Source organism: Oncorhynchus keta, chromosome 15 (genome assembly GCF_023373465.1).
Source record: "Oncorhynchus keta strain PuntledgeMale-10-30-2019 chromosome 15, Oket_V2, whole genome shotgun sequence".
In the NCBI taxonomy this organism is placed as follows: Eukaryota; Metazoa; Chordata; class Actinopteri; order Salmoniformes; family Salmonidae; genus Oncorhynchus; species Oncorhynchus keta.
This window is the reverse complement of record NC_068435.1, coordinates 33393167-33418013: the sequence shown is the minus strand read 5'-3', so window position 1 is coordinate 33418013 and position 24847 is coordinate 33393167. Positions and strand designations below refer to the sequence as shown.

General features: G+C 39.7%; 1 protein-coding gene across 4 annotated transcripts in view; it reads right to left on the bottom strand.

Moving 5' to 3' along the window:
• Positions 1-991: 991 nt before the first annotated feature.
• LOC118394806 (acid-sensing ion channel 1C-like) overlaps positions 992-24847 on the bottom strand; it is a 179874-nt gene continuing 156018 nt past the window's right edge. The window contains exons 1-11 of one of the 4 annotated variants that reach the window (XM_035788372.2): positions 21274-22503; positions 17997-18147; positions 13855-13982; positions 11473-11623; positions 11205-11261; positions 6320-6473; positions 5982-6073; positions 5521-5600; positions 5253-5324; positions 3339-3391; positions 992-2082 (exon numbers count right to left, since the gene is read on the bottom strand). In XM_035788372.2, coding sequence (XP_035644265.1) covers positions 2004-2082; positions 3339-3391; positions 5253-5324; positions 5521-5600; positions 5982-6073; positions 6320-6473; positions 11205-11261; positions 11473-11623; positions 13855-13982; positions 17997-18147; positions 21274-21951 — 1695 coding nt within the window. In that variant the 5' untranslated portion in view covers positions 21952-22503 and the 3' untranslated portion in view covers positions 992-2003. Of the gene's footprint in view, positions 2083-3338; positions 3392-5252; positions 5325-5520; positions 5601-5981; positions 6074-6319; positions 6474-11204; positions 11262-11472; positions 11624-13854; positions 13983-17451; positions 17580-17996; positions 18148-21273; positions 22504-24847 lie in introns of those variants that run through there. The other 3 variants (XM_035788371.2, XM_035788374.2, XM_035788373.2) reach the window with 3 other exon arrangements.

Below are 24847 nucleotides of genomic sequence, written 5' to 3'. Positions count from 1 at the left end.
CAAAAAAATGTGCTTTTCTTTCAAAAACAAGGACATTTCTAAGTGACCCCAAACTTTTGAACAATAGTGTATATATATATATATGTATATATATATATATATATATATATATATATATATATATATATATATATATATATATATATATATATCGCATGGATAACTGTGATGAACAGGAACAGTAGCTTGAGAGCAATTAAACTGACAACGAAGATTAAAAGGTGTGTACATAGGAAGGTGGTTAAATATACAGTTTATTATATTTGATCATTTACACATCACAAACGGACTGTTATTTGAGTCTTATTACATGTACTGAAATTTCAATAACAATGGTATATAATAATGCAGTTATACAATGCGTTTCAGTGTTACAAACCAACTGAACTGAATAGAATGTTTTTGAAGCACTGTAATAAACTGTCTCGGTGTCCGGTCCTGAAATTAAATGGAAGTTGGAAGACACTTGAGGTCAACTTGGGTATCAACACAGATTAATAGGCAATCCTTGGGGTAGGCCAGTGTGTGTTCGTATGGCAAGTGAGCTGCTCTCATCCAAATGCAATGTCCTCTAATTCCCTTCTGGTGCAACAGCAATAATGGATATTTCTATATTTTGTTTTTTTTGCATTTACATATATCAACATAAGAGCAAGATTTAATTTCTTATTTTTGATCTAGTATTTACACATTTCAATCAATATTTAGAACACCACCTTGAAAATGTTAGATTTTTCACTAGTTTCCAATAGAGAATCTATTACTATCACAGGGACTTGTGCTCATGAGTGTTTTTATAGCAGTTAAAAGCCATGACCATGGAACAAAACCATTCCAACACCCACATATGTTAACTTTAAGGATGGGTGCATCGTCTTGCTTGTTTATCTATTCTAATGAAAGTGGTGAAAAAGAGGGAGGCTAAGTTATATCAGACTCCTGTGATTGGTGTTCTTTTCCAGTGACAGTCCAGCCAGTCTGATAACCCCCAAAAAAAAAAAGAGAAACCACGACAGAATAACATTTAGTCATTGATGTTAATTGTTTTTCAGCAGTAAACAGATAGAAAACATTGAGCGGAGCACTATACATAACCATGGACAATGTTCCTATTTTCCAAAAATCTATGGAAAAGTTTGTGATTGTTCATTTGTGCAAACATATACACTTGTTTTCCCCTCTTCAATATGTAACTTGTAAACAAGAATGGCATTCAGTGATCTTGCAAAAGCGTATCTTCTTGGAACCTTACACAAGAGGCTTTCATCACTTGGTATTAATACTTCAAATCAATGACATGATCAAGAATCTCAGAACAGAATAACTTGAGTACAACAAGGCAACAATTACAACAGCAGTCTACCACTGGGATTCAAGTCAGCTCCTTGGAGCATTGTGATCATAGCTGAGTAGGCATCACTGAAATCTGATTTTTCTTACTCACAATGAGGTATACTAAATGAAAGAGTGGTACCAGAAAGATATCTTTCAACCTCCTCTCTTGTTCTATTTACGAATGGATCTGGATATGCTGATGCTACACGTGCTAACCATCGCTAGCCTCTCGGTTCGATATTCAGCACACGAGAACGGACTGTGATTACAAAGGTGTATAAATTTAGATAAAATGAGACCGCTCTGAAGGCCTTTCCATTTACATTACTAAGCTGACACTTTAATAGGCTGATTAATCCCGATTCAAACACACTCTAATGTCACCCTGTTTAAAGAGAATGCAACATGAATGAAATATCCAATACATAGTGTAGAGTCGATGCCTTGATATGGCCCTATCACCTGAGTTCTGTTTTAAAAGTGGTTTATTCTTATGATAGTATTCTATTTCTATTCAGGCAATTCACAGATCCTACTACTCTTTGAGTATTTATCACTGACCATGTTTGTAATAATATAGAAGTTATTTCACAGTTTGCTGTCAAACCCCGAAGATCCCAGGTCCCACCCTGTTTTGTGTTGTCAACAAGCAAACTCCTCAAAGTTGCCTAGAGTCGGGTGACGAGGTAACATGTTCGGTGTGAATCCGAGACTGTCCGAGTGACTCCGGAGGGTGTCACAGGTGCTCTGGAAGACAAAGTAAGGGGGAAGAGGAGTTCAACCGTATTAAGGGGTGGGTGATGAGAGAGTGAGGAGAAGAGGAGAGAGGCATGCGGGTCGCAGTAAAAATGGGAGAGGATGTGACATTAACAGGAGAAAAAGAACAATAAATAAATGAGCATTCAACATAACCAGGACCAAATGGAAAACAGAATACAAAAGGAAGTGACATAACATGATGTTAACCATCGTGGATGCATCAGACAGGAAGATGGTTGAAAGCATAGTGTACACATTGACAAAATAATTCAATACAAATGGGATAACATATAAAGAAAAATGATTAAAGTGGTAGTGCAGGGGACAGTTACAACAGGTCAGTAATGTTTCACGGTATGGGTAGAGAGATGAAAGAGTACGAGAGAAAGATAAGAGGGGTATGGCACGGGCGAAGGAGGGAAAGAGAAAAGAAAACAGTTTTTTCAGTCCTTGTCTCGATATTAGTACCTTCATTTGTACATGGTCATTGACACACACATTATGTTTGCATACGTTTAGTGCAACTGCGGTTGTTTCAGTTAATATATTGCCGTTGTGTGGGTTCAAAAGAAGCAATAGCCAAAGATGTAGATCACTATTCAAGCAGATGAACAACCATTTCATTTGGTGCAAACTGCATTGCATGCAGACCTGTGATAGCATCACTAAGGAATGCATCTAGTGATGTTATTGGGCACAGGATCCAGTACAAATGGTCCCCTAGGACCTCGGTCCTGCAGGAAAGCTAGTAGGAAATAATATCGATGATCCCTGCGGATTGGCTTTTATTGTACTATCTACAACAAATGCTATATTTTTATATTTATATTTTTCTCAGGAAACTGCATTTTATCAAAAAGAAGCAAGACTGTATTGCTGACTAGCAAAGTTTCAAACGTTCTTAACAGATGTAGAATCCAACCAACTCATTGTTTATAATAAAACCGATAATAATCTCGGACGGCAAAGTGATTTATGGCATTGAGAGTCATTGATTTCAAAATGGTATCTACAGAGGAAAATGCATTTACATTGGCTATAATATCATTGACCTATTGCTGTGTTGGAAAAGCACATTTATAAAGTGATCACTACTTGTATCTCTACAAAATCAACCACCAAACCAGCTTTAGGTGAACCAACAGCTTGTTAACCAGGAAGGAAATGTATGAAATGGTTCCCAGAATGTCTGAAAAAGAAGGACAGTATGGGAGGGAGGATCTATTATCAATGGGGTTTGCTACCTGGGGGCATGATTAGGCGTGACACCAGGGCTGGTTGGGTTCTCTGGAAACTCCTGGAATAGACATGATGAAAAATAGAAAGATGACCCCAAAAATATCAAATGCAGAGCTGATAAGTAAAACAATTGGCTCCAAGCAAGTTTGTCTGTGCAAAACGGCTAGGCCTACAGCCCTGTGTAATCGATTGAGTATAGACAAGAACGCTGCACACTAATACTTAAAGGTCACAGAGAGCTACCTCCGTTCAGCCATTTGATTTAAAAAATCAGATCAATTTGAGAAAGCAAGATGCCATTGCTAGTCTCTGCCATGTATGTTTTGTAATGCTTAAAAAAGGGTAGATATTCATCATTCAATGATATAAATCACAAACATACTGTATCTTGTTATGAAAATGGTTGCTATTGCTCCCTTCATTTTAGTACATCTAATGGACTATGTAAAGTAAGTAGTCCTAGAACTATTATACCACTATATTTAACACTCATGTGCATGACTTATTTTAGCATACAGTACGTTGCACTGTCTCATATTGTTTTCATTTAGCACTTTATCTAATGTAGATTGACTCACTGGGTGGTTAGAGAGGAGAGAAGGTGAATGGAGTTGGCAGAAAAGAAGGAGAGGATTGGAGAACATGAGAGTCAAAGGTATCACAAATGGCTTATCATTATGTTTTAATGCAAAGAAAGCCTTCAATAATGGATGAGTCCATGACATGGGTGGAGAAACTATATGTGGTAGTGAAACACAGCATTACATCCACCTAAAGCTCCCTGTTCTTGTTTCATGTTGCAGTACGTGCCTCCAGTATGTAATATGTAATATGTAATATATGTAATATAACATTGTTGGCTCCTGCTGATTTAAACCATCTAAAGCCTGAGGAAAACTTGATGTGAAATGCCACAAAGGTATTTTTTAAACTCTACTCTGTTTATTTACTATGAAACAAGGTAACAGGCATGGAAACAGGGATGTTTTTATTCCATCTGCCCAGATTTAACTGTTCAGATATGATGGGTTCCATCACTACCAATCTGATATTTTCACAGGCAGCCCAATTCTGATCTTTTTTTTTTTTCTTCAATAATTGGTCTTTTGACCAATCACATCAGATCTTTTCCAAGCTGATCTGATTGATCAAAAGACAAAAAAAATCAGAATAGGGCTGGCTGTGTAACGCAGCCATAGTGCTCACACAATGTGTACATAATGACAGGATTCAATGCCAATAGTGGATCTTTCTTAAGGTACATCCAGTTGAACAATTGTACTTTTCTCTATCCTTTGTCACATAGAATGCTCTGAATAAACCTAACATATCCTTTCATTTGAAAAAAATAAAAATAAATACAGAACCATATCTATGAATATAATTATCAAACACATCTTGCTTTTTCAGCTGTTTAAATGACTAAAAGTCCAACTATGTCTAATTGTCCAAATCTATAATATTTGATAGGTTTAACTATCAACAACAAAAGTGTATTTTAAAGCTTTCCTGTCTGTTCAGTCTTATCAAAATAGAGAGTTTAAAAAATAAATATTCGTAGGGAAAATACCTTCTTGGTACATGTAACTGCAGTTATCTCAGGAGTAGGGCCAGGACATATTTTCTCTCACTTTTTCTTCCACATCAGTTTATGGGCCAAACTCCAAGATTGAAGCAACCGTGCATGCAGACAACTCATGCAGAAACAGAAACCCAGGAATTTTTCACTACCTTGGAACCAGGCTTTGGGCATATACTGTCTATAATTAAGGAAAAAGTCCTCACATTGATTAATGTTCCACCTCTGTCATTGACTGGTCATGAAAAAGGCTTGAGTTTCTGAAACATTACATTGCGTTATTTTGTTTGTAGTGCAGTGCAGAACTACAAACCAGTGCAGTGTGGGAGACTCAAATTACCAGATTGTCGCTCGGACAACGCTGTGGTCGCTTCTTGCGCATGAAGTAACCCAAAACCTTATCCTTAAATACCTAAATAAAATAACATCTCGTTAACATCACAACAATCCAGGAACATGCAAACACTTCAACCCATATAGACAGACAATATCATTAGGTTAAGGGCTTATCTTTTGATTAAATTCAGACAATTCATCATCATTAACTCTACAGTACTACTTGAGAATACTTTAAGGTGATTAAACAAATGTGAGTGCTTCCACTTTACCTCATATAAGTAGTCGAAAATTTCCAGTATCGTTAAAACACTGGCTCCAATGAACAGACCCATCTGACCTCCGATGTCACCTGAAAAGAGGATGACAGATGAACAGACATGGACAGGGCAAAAACACAGTCGGTCAGGTAATAACCTAGTTATTACCTAGTTAACCTTATTGAAACATTTACTTGAACTCTTAGTATCTCAGCCAGCTGAGCGGAAACTGTGAGACTGTGGACTGTCCATCCAGACATTGCTTTTTATCTGCCTCTCCTGACTGAGTGCTCTTTCAAAGTACAATATAAAAACACATTCAGCCGAGACTCTAAAAGAAAAGGTTAAAAAGAAAACAGCCTCAAAAGGAGTTTAGCCCAGTGCTTGCTGAGGATTTGAGTTTTAGGTCTAGTACGTTTCCTCTCTGTCTGTAAAAACAGATAATGAGCCTGGTAGGGAAGAAAATCTCTCACCAAGCAACCCTGCAATTTCATATGCTTTCTTCTGCTCAATCTTCTCATAATTCAACGCCTCAAAGAAGATGTCCAGGACTAGTACGTTTTCTCTAGGGACAAAAAAAGAATAATAAAAAAAACACATACAAAAGGTGTTACGCTGTAAAGTACATCTTAGAGATACAATTGATTGATTTTGTTGATCAATTCTGAGACATTTTGCATTACTTCTCAATCGTAATGTGAACTGTGGAAAACAAAATCATGCTTCATTCATGATAGGTTTCTTATCAAAATGCAAACATATGATCCCAACACAACTTATGTTAACTCACTTTAACTTTCCAGGTACTTACCCGATGTATTGCTCAGTTTTGTTGAATTTCTTGGCCAGATATTTGGCAGAGGCTTTACTGGGTATTTTCACCATGGACAGCTCCTTGCCATAGCGTATCATGTTGCATGGTGTCTCACACACACAGTAGTCATTGTCCTTTTCTACCAAGAAGTCTGTGGAGGATGACAATTGAATGGGAGTCTATGTTTTCAAAAAGGTGATAAGAATATAGCCTACTGGAAACAATTCACCCAGTCAGCTGTCCCTACATGCTTCAAGATGGCCACCATTGTTCCTGTACCCAAGAAGGCAAAGATAACTGAACTAAATGACTACCGCCCCGCCCCGTAGCACTCACTTCTGTCATCATGAAGTGCTTTGAGAGACTAGTCAAGGGTCATATCACCTCCACCTTACCGGCCACCCTAGGCCCACTTCAGTTTGCTTACCACCCCAATAGGTCCACAGACGATGAAATCGCCATCACACTGCACACTGCCCGATCCCATCTGGACAAGAGGTAAGAATGCTGTTCATTGACTACAGCTAAGCATTCAACACCATAGTACCCTCCAAGCTCATCATCAAGCTAGAGGCCTTGGGTCTCAACCCCGCCCTGTGCTATTGGGTCCTGGACTTTCTGACGGGTCGCCCCCAGATGGTGAAAGTAGGAAACAACAGCTCCACTCCGCTGATCCTCATCAATGGGGCCCCACAAGGGTGCGTGCTCAGCCCCCTCCTGTACTCCCTGTTCACCCACGACAGCGTGGCCATGCAAGCTTCCAACTCACAGCCTGGTACGGCAACTCTACCGCCCTCAACCGCATTGCTCTCCAGAGGGTTGTGTGGTCTGCACAACGCATCACCGGGGGCAAACTACATGCCCTCCATGACACCTACAACACCCAATGTCACAGGAAGGCCAAAAAGATCATCAAGGACATCAACCACCCAAGCCACTGCCTGTTCACACCGCTACCATCCAGGAGGCGAAGTCAGTACAGGTGCACCAAAGCTGGGACCGAGAGACTGAAAAACAGCTTCTATCTCAAGGCCATCAGACTGCTTAACAGCAATCACTAACTCAGAGAGGCTGCTGCCTACATTGAGACCCAATCACTGGCCACTTGAATAAATGGATCACTAGTCACTTTAAACAATGCCACTTTAAATAATGGCACTTTAATAATGTTTACATATCTTACATTACTCATATCATATGTATATACTGTATTTTATAAGATCTATTGCACCTTGCTTATGCCACTCGGTCATCTCTCATATTTATATGTACATTTTCTCTTTCACCCCTTTAGATTTGTGTGTATTTGGTAGTTGTTTGGAAATTGTTTGATGAGATGTACAAGCATTTCGCTACACTCGCATTAACATCTGCTAACCATGTTTATGTGACCAATAAAATTTGATTTGAAAAGTAGTGCAATTTAAAAGATGCTGCAAAAACAACCTTTGCTTTTCAGCAGTTCCTTATTTCAAAATTGTATAAAAGCTTACTTACTAATATTTGAACTAAAATGTTACAGAAGCCCTGATGCCAAAGGCAGCATTTAAAAAAAAAACTTAAGACTTTAGAATTATCTTGATGGAACGACTTAGTATACTCGTTCAAATGAGTATTTTATTGAAACAACTTAGTAAAAAAAGTTGTTCAAACGTCTTTCAAATGAGATACTGAGTCATTCAAGCGAGATACTATAGCGTTTGAGGGACTTATTATCCAGATTGAATGACGTCCTTGTTATTTGATCTAATTAGGCCTCATTTGTTATGTAGCTTGTCAGACTATGTAATGGTTGCTGCAGCCATTCATTCACTGACTCCATCCATTGTACAACTGAATGCCTTCAACTGAAATGTGTCTTCCGCTTTAAACCCAACCCCTCTGAATCAGAGACTGCCTTAATCAACATCCACGTCTTCGGCACCCAGGGAACAATGGGTTAACTGCCTTGCTCAGGGGCAGAGCGACAGGTTTTTACCTTGTCAGCTCGGAGACACCTGTACTGTACAATGTCAGATATAGATTTGAAATGTCTTACATTTGAAGTTTGCATCCCAACATTACATCACAGAAGACTGAAATATAACAAAACCTTTTAACATAAAAACACTATATTTTGGGTGTAAAAAAAAAGAAAGAATGCTTATTAATTATGAAATTATGAAAAGTATTAATACCATCCTGCCCATGAGGCCACTAGGTAATTTGACTGCAGGAAAGGGGTCTACTTACATTCAGGCTTTTCGAATACAGTGCCTTCATAAAGTATTTATACCCCTTGACTTATTTACATGTTGTTTGTGTTACATGTTGTTGTGTCTGAATTCAAAATATGTTAAATGTTAAATAGATTTTTGTTCTCACCAATCTAAACACAATACCCCATAATGACAAAGTGAAAACTTTTTATTTTTTAACAATTAACTTTTGATTTGATTTACATAAGTATTTACACCCCGGAATCAATACATGTTAGAATCACCTTTGGTAGTGATTACAGCTGTGAGTCTTCCTGGGTATGTTTCGAAGAACTTTGCACACCTGGATTGTACAATATTTGCACATGATTCTTAAAAAATCTATTCAAGATCTGTCAAGTTGGTTGTTGATCAATGCTAGACAATCATTTTCAAGTATTGCCATAGATTTTCAAGCTCTTATAAGTCAAACTGTAACTAGGCCACTCAGCAACATTCAATGTCATCTTGGTAAGCATCTTGGTAAACAACTTGGTTAAGCCTTGTGTTTTAGGCTATTGTCCTGCTGAAAGGTGAGTTTGTCTCCCAGTGTCTGTTGGAAAGAAACGTGAACCACGTTTTCCTCCAGGATTTTGCCTGTGCTTAGCTCTATTCTGTTTATTTTTATCATAAAAAACGTCCTAGTCCTTGCCGATGACAAGCATACCCATAACATGATGCAACCACTATGCTTGAAAATGTGAAGAGTGGTACTCAGTGATGTGTTGTGTTGGATTTGCCCTAAACATAACTCTTTGTATTCAGCACATAAAGTGAATTTCTTTGCCACATTTTTGCAGTTTTACTTGAGTGCCTTATTGTTTTGGAGAATTTTTTTTTTGTACAAGTCATTTAAGTTAGTATTGTCGAGTAACTACAATGTTGTTGATCCATCCTCAGTTTTCTCCTATCACAGCCATTAAACTCTGTAACTATAAGTCCCCATTGGCCTCATATATCTGAGCGGTTTCCTTCCTCTCTGGCAACTGAGTTAGGAAGGATGGCTGTATCGTTGTAGTGACTTGGTAAGTTGATAAACTATCCAAAGTGTAATTAATAACTTTACCATGCTTAAGGGTATATTCAGTGTCTGCTTTTTATTTTAAGCCATCTATCAATAGACTACCAAAGGTGATTCTAACCATTGTTTGTGAGGCATTGGAAAACCTTCTTGGTCTTTGTGGTTTAATCTGTTTTTAAAATTCACTGCTTGACTGAGGGACATGTGTTGGGTACATAAATTACATAGTCATTCAAAAATCATGTTAAACACTATTATTGCACATAGAGTTAGTCCTTGCAACTTGTTATGTGACATGTTATGCACATTTATACTCGAAAATTTATTTAGGCTTGCCATAACAATGGGGTTGAATACTTATTGACTGAAGACATTTCAGCTTACATTTTTTCTTAATTTGTAAAAGTGTCTGAAAATATAATTACACTTTGATATTATGGGGTATTGTACGTAGGCCAGTGACACAAAATCTCAATTAAATCAATTTTCAACTCAGGTTCAACAAAATGTGGAAAAAGTCATAGGGTGTGAAACCTTTCTGAGGGCACTGTATATTCCATTCTCCTTTCTCTTGTTTATATTATTATAGTAATTATTATTATAGCTATTATAGTTATATTCCCACTAATATTCCGTTATGTTATTAAGCTTTTAGATGTGTTTTTCCTGCCGTTGATAATAATAATAATAATTGTTATTATTATTATTATTTTTATATTATATAATAATTAATTTGTAGAGCACATTTCCCATGCTCAATGCACAGCTTGTTGGTGCTTGAGTCTTGACCGATGAAGTTTGAAATGATTTATTCACTTTAATTCAGGAAAAGAAGCTGATACTGGTCCTTCATTATTTATTTTTGATATTTTAGCTTCATTAAATTGATGTATATTTTGGTGTTTCTACCTCCCCCCACCCCCCCAAAAAAGCAAAAAACACATTTTACAGTAGCCTATGTATTGCCTACCTAAAACATCCATTAATACATTTGAAGTCCTTCAAAATATAAACTACGTATCCTAATGTTTGAAAGCTGAATGTAAACTAGATAAAGGCTACTGTGGGTGGGGCAGGCTAAATAATTACAACCGAAAAGGACTAATTAAAAGAATAGGGATAAAGGAAATGAAAAATGCTAGGCAGAGCATGCCCCAAGTTTGTGGCTGAGCAGTACCAGAGCGAAATTGGAGTGGGAGAGAAGGCCGACAACATTTCTTAAAATGTTCTCTAATTATGCTCTGCTCCTCGCTCCACACTCGCTCACTTACATGCTCTGGCACTCAAAAGCAGACAGGCTTTAGGCTGTCAAAGAACTGTCCATTAATAATAATATCAATGGATGGAATCAGTGAATAAATGGCTGCAGCAACCATTACACAAACCAAATGAGGTCTAAATTAGAACAAATAACAACTAAATAGTTTTTTGAAAAATCGTTTGAACGAAATACTAAGTCGTTCACACGAGATACTAAGTCGTTCAAACGAGATAATTCCAAGAGTAAGTATTCATATTTTTTTTGCCTTGTGCTTCAGGGCTTTCATAAAAATGTTGTGTGGTGTATCTACTAATAAAAAGTTAATATTCCTAATATAGATATCATGACCATTGTCTGCCTTACCTAAAGCTGGGTCTGCACAGTCTTTGTACTGCTCGGGTGTGCATACCATTGAGGTCCCTATTCAACAAGAGAGAGAGGGCGGTAAAATATAAATGGGGGTGTAAAATATAAATGTGAACTTCCTGCCATTAACATAATTACATATTCCCATGCAGAACAACAACAACAACAACAACAACAACAACAACAACAACAACAACAACAACAACATTATTCATCCTATTCCATTGGTGAACTATGTGATGGTCAAGCCAATGTGGGTGAGTACCCGGCATGTGGACCATCCTGCAGTTACAGTTCTCCACCAGGTAGCGTGTCTCACAGTCGATACGGCAGGCTGTGATGCTGTATGTGGAGAAGAACTCAGAGTCGATGGGAGTGGACTTGCAGTCTCCCCAAGGGGGAGGGAGGTACTGAAGCTGGGAAAAAAACAGAGCACAGGTTTCCCCTCAGTATGTTGGCACAGTATAGGAACCACTGTCAATAACAGCTAGTCAATCCCAGCCCAGCGGGAAACCCAACATAAAAAGTGCACCACAAGCAGACAAAAAAACGAAACAGAAAAGTATCAAATGTTTAATAAGGGAACGTAATGAAATACATGTTTTCTGGATGCTGTTCACATCTACAAGAATATTCCACTCAGACGACGGTGTAGCTGGTAAACACAGCTCACAGACAGCAGCAGGCAGACACCATGCAGTAAATCACTGATGCAAGTCAGGTCTCGTGCTGAAAGGAAAGCAGAGTACCATGGAGGGTATGGAGACAGGGCAAATATAATCTGTAAATATGTAACTTCAGACTGGACACCACAATTAATGGGGAATTATTGTTTTAAATACTTCCCAGGGAATGTTCTACTGTATACAGTATGTAGATATGTTTGTGAGGTTTTAAGATGAATACAATGGAATTGTTGTCTTGACAGACTTTATGCAAACCTTGACTTCCTACATTTTAGGAATGAATGCAGCTGATTATGATGTACTGTATGGTAACAAAAACCACAATGTTATTCAAATGATGTTGGATTGGGTTCTTTCCCTGATAAACTATTTGCAGTGTGATATGATACAAACAGTACAGCAAACTTCACTCAAAGGTTTGAAAGTCTAACAGTACTACGAATCTACTTAACAAAACTTCATTATTAAGACTTCCAGAAATACTAGCTACTTATCGTCATCAGTCAATTTGTGCATTCAACAAACAGTATTGCAAAAAAAAAAAGCTGCTCAGCGGTACAAACAATCAGGCATAATTGACCAGGATACCAACCCAACAACAAGTAATGCCAGGTGTACTACACGACTTTCAAAATTAGAACATTGTTGAGCCTCACATTAAACGACTGTCTTCCCTGTATTTTTGTTGTCTTGCCAACTTAGTGGTTCGCACACTAAACGATGTGGCAATGACAAGTTTTGAGAACGGTGATCAGCAATAGCCAATGATAGCTCGCCAGAGAAGAAGCCAGTGAGATGATGACGTTATATTGCATCACATAGAATGTGTAGACTCTCAAGCAGGAGCGATGACTACTACTAGTATCCGTTTACACTTGCCTTTAACCAAAGCCAAAGTGTCTCATCATTACAGCTCTGAAGTTCCCAAGTAATGTTATTCAGTTCAAAATGTATTGGCTAGATATTTCAACTGTATGGCAAGCATGAATGTCTGACTGAAAACATTTATGAGACTCGACCATTATGTGTGCAAGACAAAAAAACGACAGGAAGGATGGTTGTTTAATGTGAGAGGCTCTGTCATGCCTGCTCCCGCTCTCCCTCTCTGGCACTCGAGGGCGCCAGGCTGCCCTTCATTACGCACACCTGTCACCATAATTACGCGCATTAGCGCTCACTGGACTCCTTCACTTTGTTGATTGCCTTCCCCATTTCTGTCTGCTCCACTGTTTGTTCCCTGCGTCTGCATTAATGTCGTTATGTGTTCATGTCACGACGCTGTCCTGTCCTATTACTTGTCCGTTGCTATTAAATGTTCACTCCCTGCACCTGCTTCTCATCTGTACCAGCGTCGATCCTTATGTTTGGATTTTGAAAGTTGTGTACGTCCGGCATAAGTCTGGAAGTGATTTAAAATGTAAAACTTGAAGTCTTCAATAAGCCTACAGGCTCTCATAACCATTGTCCCCTTAGGAAATAAAAACCCAGAGGAGATATCATATCCTCTAGACAGATAGAACCGTGCTCTAAAAGGGCCACATTAAACACAACGATTGGCCATTGGGAGACATTAAGCAGATGAAGAGTATCCTACCAGTCTGAAACATTCAAATGTAAAGCCCTAAACAACAAAACAAACAAAACAACTGCACAATAATACTGGTTGCACCATATACAACAGCTTGTATGAAGACAAAGAATGGATAATGACTGCTGGATGTGTTAGCTGAAGTGGAAAGGATAGTATTATGTGTTCCTAATCCATAGTGATGGTAGTTATAATGAGACAGAAGACAGAGATTAACCAGGAAGGGACAGACATTGAAATGTAGTCACTACAGCCACATGGAGGGAGATGATTGGTCCATTCCGTCATGAAGACTTGAAGGGGGAATGTAATTGGGTGGCTCTTAGCTTGTGGTATACATGCAGCATACCCAGACAGACATACGGTACGCTACCCGCTGCTCTTGAGAGGAAACAAACGTTTGGAAGCCGGGGGCGACCCCAAAGCCCAGCTGGTGGGGGAAAGGAGGCTCTGACTGTGTGTGAATCTGAACCTTTACTCCGGCCTCATAGGACGTCTCATCTGGGGGAGGGACCAGTAAACACGTCACCAACTAACAGAGAGCAGTAACAGTGATGCATTAACGAATAGGACAACATCTGTCAAAGCCCTTGGTTTGGACCCCGAATATAAGCAGTCAGCCTGCCATCCAGCCTATTGGTGTTCATCTTACTGAGCCCCAAAACAGCTGTGCCCAGATTTGAGGACACCAGCCCAAATTAGTTCAGAAACGTTGATTTCTTGTCATTCAGCCATCTTGCAATAATTGATCATACCCGCTCAAAGCTTGATTGGCGGACATGTTTGTAAACATATTGCTCCAAATTTCAACATCAAGTGATTCTACGTTTTGTTGGTATATAATGAATGTGTCCTTTAACTACTGGTTTTTAGGTCAGACTTGTCTTCCACTGAGATTGTGAGAGGGTTACATGTTTGTATCATGTGGTTGTAGTGAGGTAGATATGGGTGGTTCTGGTGAAGGGATGTATGATAAGTCATGTATTCATCAGTTCCTCTGAAAAGGGTATGAAAAGCTATAAAGAGTCGAAGGATATGGGGTTAAAAAATGTATCCATCAATTTGGATTTGATTTGAGATGGTGATACTAGTATGATCGTTGAATCCGTCCAGATTTATATGGTACAATAATCAATTCAGTACAATTAATGTCAATGAATTGCTCTAGTCATTAGAGGAGATTAATTTGCTGTATATACAACAGCTATTTTACAATGAAAGTCAGTTGAATTCAAAGTTGTTTGGATTGTGGTGTCCAATTGTCTGTTTTAGAGATGCACTTAAGCAATAATCTCATGTTATTCTTTTGAATATGGAGGAGAGGGGTTTTGAAGAGCCCCTTGATAGAAAATCTTCTTCGGGATAAAATAACTTGTTGAATAACTTGTAGGTCAAGGTGTAATTTTCATGTATTCAAATATTTTTCTGGTCATTATTTATAATCCGGATAGTTACATTTTGTAACTCAGTCAGCAGGAAAAGTTATACAACCCCTGAACCCTGAGTTTTCACTAACCTCTGAAGAGAAACTAAGTTGTGACTTGAGTATCTTCAATGAGTGTATAAAACATGACATTGAGACTCCGATGACACTTTTTTGAGGTCCTTCACAATAAAGTGGTTGCCAAAGGAAATATCTGTCAATAGATCACAGCTGTATTTCACCTTCCTGTCACTGTTTCAAGTTATAATCACAGGACTTCGTAAGCTGCAGGCTGAGTGGCATGTTATTGCAATAGGTTTGATAGTGTGTTGTTGGGGCAAAATGGTCTGTTGCAGTCTAATGCTATGTAAATGCTTTAGTTGAATAATACTATATGTCCTATATCACTGGTCATTTTCCACAAATGTCCAGTACCCTCTTCATACACTGCACAAAATAGTGATTTGTTACTGTCTCCTTGTCTAAAGGCCCAGCAAAGGCTGAATTCTTGTTATATCTATTTAGGCTCTAAAGATCTTTATCACTCCCCAATCTTAGACACATAGGCTGTGAAAACTGGTTAGAACCTGTTCTTGTTTGTACGACGCTTTAAGAAATTGGAGCCAAGTACCCCTTATCTCTCATGTAAGCTTGCCTCCCATAGGAAGGGTAAACAGCTCTTTGTGTAGATGAAGTATAATTCATCAGCAATAGTTCAGTTCCTCTCCAGTTTAATCCGGAGTGTGAGCTTCCCTGCAACTGCTTGAATAAACTCTTATAAACAGAATAATGAGCTCTGCCTGTTCCTTGGAACGAGTTTTCCTCAACAGTGTGATGCTACAGTATTTTTTTTCTCGCATTAAAATGATTACTCATTTTCATGACATGTTTTGATTTGGTTGGGGTTTTAATGTGAAAATCAATGTGGGTATTATGGGCATACCTCCCTGTTCTATTAATGAAGTCCAGGGAATTTTTGGGAGCATACCCCAAACATTTTTACTTCTCTCTCTCTCCACTGATTACAGGGAAAAGACTCTGCTAAGTGGGTCTGTTAATGACCCATAGCATTAGCCAATTAGCTATTTGAGATTCAGGATTATCTTTTTTTTTTAAGTCTACAAGGCTCCATTATTTTAATGTTTGATCAAGGAAATTGATGTTTGACATTCACTGGCATAATCTGGAATCTTTGGGTGCTGTTATCCTGCCCTGTGGTTACAGTTAGTGACAATGGCAGGACAGTGAAATAGATGTCCTAAGGATTTGAAAAAAAGGATGGCCATTGCGACCACGAGGAAAGCGGAGTTCTCGGGGACGTTTCAGTTCAGTTCGGTATGAAATTGATACTCGAGGTCCTAATATTGCTTTATTTTAATATTCGTGTCTGACAACTGGCTGATGCCTGCTAGGGAATATTGCTCCATTTTGACTGGTCACAGGGCCCATTAGATACAGGCTAATTTATAGGACCGTGCTTACAGGCACTGTAGCCTATAGCCAAAAGTATTTTTTCAGCTCTAATTTCAATATCATCTGAAATGTATCCACACAAGGTAAATGAAATCCTTAGAACATCTGTTTGATACGCTGTACCAGATATGCTCAATTATCCGTGATTTGTATTTCTACTGAGTGGAGTTGATTTAAGCGAGAGAGCTTCTGAAGACGTGTCATTTCTGCTGAATGCGTGCTACTCTTGGGAGCCAATTCTGACTACACTTTAATCACAGCCAGTAATTCAAGCTTAGTCATTTTTTTTGCCCTCTCTGGCAAAGCCACGGTGATTGTGCTACATTGCTTTTTTGTTACACCGGAAAATGTCAAGTTCACACTGAAATGGTTTTCCTTCTTACAAAAAAAGTTAACAACGGCTTGCTATGGTTCTATGCATTTTGTGAAAAGCAAACCAAAGTCTTCCGAATGTTATTGTTTCTCTCTACACAGTGTTATTACGCATCACTGAATCCAATTTATGCAGCATCCAGCGATATTATACTACTTTTCTCCCATCCTAAGTGGGATCAGTCATTGCCAGCAACATTATATGGAAAATGTACTTTTGAGCTGTCGGAGATGTGTGGGGTACTTTAGCTCTGGCCCACCGATAGCAGTGTAAATAAATGTATAGACAGTGTCTGCTTGGTACATCCAATCCGTCTTTCCCTCTGTATCCATTGTTGGATACATAGTGGGTAATGAATACCACATTGTTACTACTTCAGTTCAGAGTCATTAGACTGTTTTTGTTGTTGTCCAGGATTAGCTAATGCCCTGGCTGCATGTTATTCCATGCATGAATGGTAAACACAACTGATTTTGCTCCAGGCTCTGAGACACAGTAGGTATAGCCAATGACAAGACGGGGAAGAAGGGTTGGAGGTTTGGATAAAAACATGGACAAAAAGCAGAGCGAGAGGAGGAAGGAAGGAAGGAAGGAAGGGAGGGAGGGAGGGAGGGAGGGAGGGAGGGAGGGAGGGAGGGAGGGAGGGAAGGAGGGAGGGAGGGAGGGAAAGGTGTTTGTGCAAGAGGCTGAGCATTAGGTACCAGTTGCTGCTGACATGACACAAAAGTTTGAAAACCAGGGGCCACACCAAATCCCAGCTGGTCAATGAAAGGAGGCTCGTCCTGGCTGTGGATCTGAACCTTGATGCCTGCTTCGTACGAGGTCTCGTCTGTGGATACATACAGCAGGCCAGAGAATGTAACAACAGAAACCTCTGCTCCTCTCCTTAACCGGAGTGAAGGCATTAAGTGGTGTGTTTGGGAATGGGATGTTTTTTACTGGATATCCGTTGTTGTGGTCAAGCCAATGTTGAAATGCACTGTTAAGAAGGAACCCTTTTTCCCAAGATGGAGACATTAAATGTTGTGTTGAATAAGTGTTTGAACAGCATCATCTGTTGTTGTAATACTGTCCAGGTGAAATGCTGTGCTAGGAAGGCACCTTGAATGCATGTCAGTTGGCTGGTTGATTTTCAAAGTTCATTCTACCGTGGCCCAAAATCCAGTCATTACTGCATTAAAATGGACAGATTAGTTATTGTGGGATTCTAACTAAGTTACGGTATGTCATACGACTGCGTACTCACCTGTCTCTCCCCAAACAGGTAAATATTCATCCTGTTGAATGTCTAGCATGATCTCCAGCCCGTTTCCTGTCCCGCCTTTTAACGTCGTCAACAACGGGTTGCCGTCCAAGCCAGAGTTGAAGGTGTAGCATTTCCCATACCGCGTGTAAATCTGCAAGAAGAAGAAGGTAAATGACATTAATTCAAAGTAACATTGTTTTGACATAGCGAGTAAACAGCACAGTCACTTTGTGTAATGGTTGCTCTCCGTCTTGCTCTCTGTCAAGACTCATTTACTGCAGGTTGCAGTTGGGGATAGGATTGCTGGGCAGGTAAGCTTCGGAGGTCATTATCAGAGAAAACACTGAACCAAACAAGATGCTATATAGATTGATGAATTAATAAATAAATGAACACCGGTAACATAGCAACTGGCAGTCTTTACCCAGCCCCATTTTATATTCCCCCTGAGTAATTTAGATACTTATTTAGGACTTATTTTTTTACTTATTTTCCATTAAAACAGAAAGTTTTTGTTAAGCAATATAGGCAAAGCCCACCCACCCTCTCCCATCCCACCCAGCACTAAATTAAGTTGTTCAAATGCAATTTATATTAGGAAGTGACATATATTATGGGCCCTAGGAAAGCGTGAATTTATGCCATTGCAGCTCAATGGTAACCTAATATTAACTGTTGGCGCACACTATATTTAGCCCGTAGCTGTACCCAACTAGTTTTACTGATTCAGAGATTTCCCAGTGTAACAGCACCGTGTTCTTTTGGCACCCCTCACAAGTTACATTGACGTTTCGTGTATTTTCCCCCCCGAGATGGGCAACTTTCCTCTCATGTCTGCCAACAGAGCAGAAGTTAGCCTTAGGAGCTTCTTAGAATGCTGCATCTGGCATTTCATAACTGACACTCATGGCTGGTGAGCTATCACAAAAAACTCAAAGTTAAAATAGGGAAAGGCAATAAGGCCTTTGAATTCTAGGTCCATTTGGCTGCGTAAGTGATTTCATTTCACAGAGGTGGAATTGATTGGCCATGGAGTGCTCTGAGGGTTTTTATCTACCCTAAGCATGTACTGTATGTCATACAGTTATCCTCCATGTGTATCTTAGTAACCACAGGAAATGAAAAGTGATTTAGCACAAAGGTATAGGCATATACAGTGTACACACAGATGCCGGGTCTTAATTGGACATATATGTCACAGCAAAATGATCCTGCAACAACAGGATTTGAACGTTTAGTCCATAATGTTGCTTGATCGGTGGTTAGGCTATTTGCTGGCCAAAAGTAAGCTACATGAAAAGTGTAATACTGTTAATAAGTATGGGTTTTCAGTTAATTTATGTAAATCACAAAGCTGGTGCAGGAAACTTCTCAGCAACAAAAGAGTGATCAAATGAAGACCCCACATCTGTACACATGGACATATTGTACATCCAAGATCATGGGATGAGACTTGCTTGCCTCTCTTGTTTTGCTATTTCAACTACCGTGTACAAGGTACACCCGTTTGTCGGGAGAATTGTGTCTCATCTAACTAATAAGGCCTTACGATGGATAAGGTCACCACTCATTTTACACTGCCAAATCCCATTTGGTTTGAGCTGGGGCGTAATATGTCAGTATTTAATAGCCACTGGCAGACATGAGCATGGTCTAGACAAGCCTTGTTGCTGGAATAATCACCATTGCTGTTCCTGGCTCAATGCTCTGGTCCCACAGCTATACATTTGAAGAGAAACAGGAAACCCATAGAGAGGAATCCTATGGCGTGGGCAAAAGATTTTCCTTTCAATATCCATTGTGGTGAAAGTTTTTTAGAGAGAGGGATGACTCTGATAGCATAACAAAGCCTCTCTCCAGAGATCAGAGTCAGTCTTCCATGTCCCATCTCAGACCCACATGGGCTCAGACAGACATGACAGGGCTTCAGATTCCTCTCCCCTCCTGTCCATAATGAGGCCCTCTGAGCAACTGGCCCCTGCCAGAACCAAAATGTCAGCTGGAATTCTAACGCTTTTAGGTTTAACCTTATAAAAACAGAAGCTCGAATGTAATAAAATCCCTATAACGAGCCTTGCATGCCTCACATTGAAGTACTTAATCTTTGTGGGAAATCTCTGTCAAAAGACGGCACCTGAAGACAAAAGTCTTCCGTTAGATGGAATTTGATATAATCGGATAAAACTTGAAATGACACACACGATACAAATCTCTGTGTCTGTCAGCTACTTAAAGGGATAGTTCACCCAAATTACAAAATTAAGTATTGGTTTCTTTACTCTGTAAGCAGTCTATCGACAAGGTATGACGGCAATCCAAGCATGGATTGCTGTCATACCTTGTTCATGGACTGCTTACAGGGTAAGGAAACCAATTTGTAATTTCGTAATTGAGGTAAACTCTCTTTAAACACAGGCCCCAAGTTGTCTATTCATATTTTGTCCAATCTTATACTGTTGATAAATTGGTTATGTCTAGCGAGCTTTTGAATGTGACTAACAATGACATTTTCTTTCCATGTCAAATTGAACAGCAATCTGTTTGAAGACTGCTAATAGCTTTGAGGTAAAAAATGATTGAGAGCAACCGACTGCTATAGACTAGTGCAGTCTGGGGCTTATTTTGACTGATGAAGCCAACCATCTCTCTGGGGAATAAGCTCATGTAATGGACGGACAGTGTCAATAGAATGTCCAGATGTTTCATTTGAAACGCTGGAACTGTCATTAGTACTCATTTATAATGTTTGAATTATTGATGCCTTTATTATTCTCCCCTGCTAAGAGAGAGGGACACAAAGGCGGAGTGATTGTGAATAGCACTTACTGAAGTTCATGTTTCGAGAGGTCATGTGATAGCTTTGAGGGTTGACTTTGTTATACTGTACCACTGTGCTTCGAAAATCAGCCAAAATGCGAACAATGCGCAACTGTGATCTATATTAGGAAAATAACCGTATTTCTACCCGATCAATGCCATCCTATAAACTAGGCGTATCTGTATTCTTTTGTATTCTTACAACTCACTGAACAACTATTATGTTGTATAAGCAAAACAAAAAGAAAAGGACAAGGTCAAGACAAATCCATCTGACCATACCGGTGGCTAAGCCTTAAAACGTCAGTGTTTTCAATCCTGCCCAGAGAATATCCGCTAGAGTGAATATCATTCAAACACACCATTGAATTAATTATTAATACCTTGTACACAAAACGCACATCAGCAACCCCTCACAGACGTCTTTCATGATATCTCTAGGCTATATTACTTTACATACAGTGGTGAAATTCTGGTGAGTACAGTTTTCCCCCCGGAACCTGCATTCCAGCAACATGTCCTCCAGTTGGTGGCCCAGCCTGCCAATCATCTCGGTGGTGTTGACATGGTAACGAGGAGGCGGGGTGTAGCCGTTGAAGTCCAGCAGGCTGAGAAGGTTGTACTTGTGGTTGTCCCTCAGAAGTGCCAGGCTCTTCTCCAAAACCGAGTGGTTCTGGTGCATCAGGTCCATCCAGTAACCACAGTGGTACAGGTCAACCTTGGTTAGACTGGACACCCGGAACAGGTTGTGGTTGCAGAAGGTCACTGCCGGGAAGGACATGTTGTGAGTCCACTCCATCTTAATCCTGGTGACGGCCGGGTAGGACATCAGGTAGAGGATGCGGTTCCAAGACCAGGTGAACAAGAGACTCACACACACAAAGAAGGCCAGGAGCCAAAGGATCCGTTGGGTCAGGGTCTTGTCTGGGGAGAAGACGAACATCAGCCCGTGGACTTTTGTCCTCCTCATGAAAGCTACGGTGATCTCCATCCATGATTGTTTTAGCATGCTCTTCCTCCTCTTTCCTGTTTTGTTCTGGATAGTGGTCTCCTGGGCATCGTTAGGTAGAGACCCAGGGCTGGTTGATTCTGATGTGGGGGCAGTTACCATAATGATCTCTGTTCCAAGGCTACACATACGGTTCAAGACAAAAGGCAGTCTTTTTAGTCAAGCTTCGGGCTATTCATTTTACATACAGAAATCATGATGGGTTTTCTGGTTGAATTGGTGTCAAAAATCCCAGGCAAAACATAAAAATAATCTCCTTTCCGATGCTCCAGATACACACAGCTGTCCAGTCCTCAGGCTTGAATAGTCTTTGCAAACCAAACAAACAAAAAGGCACGTACTGTATTTGACTTTTTAGGGATATACATCACGATTGATTTACATCACGATTTAATAAAGAATGACGCATTAATTTCTCGATCGACAGAATTCCTCTCTTTATTATCCAACACTAGTCTCTCATCAACAGATACACGGGTGTGATAATAACATGTTGCAGGTGCAGGGGTCAATTCCTGAAGCAATCAGTCTCTTAGGAAATCTGTAAAGACATACCCTGTTGCTCAGATGTTTCACTCTTTCTCCTCATCACCTTCTTCTTCATATCCGCAATGCTGCTCCCAGTTTCCAGTCATTTGTGGCTTTTGTGCAGAAGCTGCCTAGAAAGCTCTCAACTCCTCCCTCCTGCTCAGCTGGAGGAGATACTTTTGGTCTTTGGACTTAAAGCAGGAATATAAAGCTATTTCCCCTCCTCACTCTCTTCTCTCTACAGTCGAATGGGAATGAGGGGGAGCCAGTGAGTGAAATTGCTTCCCTCCAGTGATGGAATAGGCACTCCAATAATGGCCGAAATGGGGGTAAGGCGACAGGTATTTCCACCACTCACGCATAAATATTAAGTGTGCTCCAGAATGAAACACGGCAAAAAGTCCTAATGCAACAAAGAAGGGCTGATTCCATCCACTGATATCTACACTCTGCGAGTGCCGCAAAAGTGGCCGTTTTTCTCTCTCCACGTGATCGATTAAAAACGGTATTATTGATAAACCGGGGAACAGCAATCCAGATACTAGCCTATGGGCAAGACCTCAAATGACAACCTCAGAATTCTATTTGAAAATCAAATGTATTCCAGTAATCTGGCAATATCAAATGTCACTTTGACCACTTGTTTGTGGTTCTTCGGGTCTTAGACAGTTCTACATGTTAGTTTCACAACAAACAAAAAAAGGTGCAATGAAGCACAGGGAGCTTTGACGCAATTAACAGATATGAAGCACCGTTCTGTTGATTTGATCGGACAGCCTCTCAAGAGCCTCAAGAACCAGCTAGGCAGAGGAAATTGGACCCACGAGTATTGAGATCCATGTCAGCACAGCACTCGTGCAAGTGTGGTACAGGTTTTTCCCCCACTGGAGTATAATAGACATAATATTCTGCTTATTGGGAAAAGTCCTACAGTAATTGTAGCAGATACTTATTGAGGCTCAAAAACACTGAAACAGATGTTCAAAGACTACCCAGGCAGTCACCTGTATCTAGCAAGCAGTGGAGGCTGCTGAGGGGAGAACGGATCATAATAATGGCTGGAACGGAGGAAATGGAATGGCATCAAACACATCAATCACATGGCATTGAAACCATGTGATAGATGCATTTGATACCATTCCGCTCCAGCCATTACCATGAGCCCGTCCTCCCTAATTAAGGTGCCACCAACCTCCTGTGCTAGCATGTCACACCTTTGTTACTGCAATGTTGCAAACTTATTTTAAATAATTTTCAAATCAATTTTAGGGTACAGCATATATTCCTCAGATTCAGCCTACTTCTGTGCCTTTTTTTTCCTACTAATTCCCCTTGGAACCAGGTGTCTGTCTGTGTTTGTAATGTTGAGCATCCCAGTGATGAGTGTAATGCTGCAATAATGTGCCATAAGTGGTCCAGGAATGTCAAAAGCATCCATAAAACTCTCAAAGATACTCTGATATTCATAAACTGGCATGACACATTCTTTAAACCATGCGTTTCGTGGTGTCCCCAAATCTCATTCAAGCAAAAAGGCTGAGTCTCTCCTGTTGAGGACAGCCTCTCATTGACTAGATGTAGAATAGTACATGTAAATCCATCTCATCACAGATAACTTAACAATTTTATCAGATTAGCAACTTTTCAACGACTTACTACTTTTCTGCTACTTCGCAACTACTTAGCATGTTAGCTAGCCCTTCCCCTAACCCTAACCCTTTTTAGCTAACCCTTCCCCAACCCTAAACTCAACCCTAACCCCTAGCCTACCTAACATTAGGTAGCCACCTAGCTAAAATTCGTAACATATATATATATTTTTTGCAGATTTGTAACATATTATACGAATTGTAATTCATAACATATACAAAACGGGTGATGGACAACCACAGATTAATACATACCATGGAAACGTAACATATCATACTAAAGGGAGTGTCTCGGATTTACATACAGAATAATATAAAATGCTCTGAGACCAGGTTGTTTTAGGAGGGAAAGAGTAGGTGAAGAGTTGACTCGCATTTGAGGGCTCACAATAAGCATTTGCGAGAGCTATAAAACCATATTTGATATGAAGCATTGCCTAAATCTTTGGCTTCAATGACCTTTTGCTTGCACAGTCCAATTGAGTTCTTAACGAACACCATGTCTTATCTGATCAGTAAACGCCTTCCTGTGGGGTCTTGTCAAACCAGCCTTTTAATTATGCTTTCCCTCTCCCCATTAGTTTTGCTACATAAAGAACACTTCAATCTACAACAAGACCAGATTTAAAACAGTTTTGCTTTGATGATTTTGTCTACAAACAAGTTGAATGAAAAATTAATAGAATGAAAAGATATTTGGAATGAAGGTTGACTACTGACTATCTCTCCGCGTCTAATGAAGCTGGAGCTGGGGCCTATATCTGAATTTGAATGTGAATGAATTTAAACCTCTGGTGCTGAAATGGAACACAAGTTAATTGTGTGCTTGTTGCCGTGCCCCTTTTGGT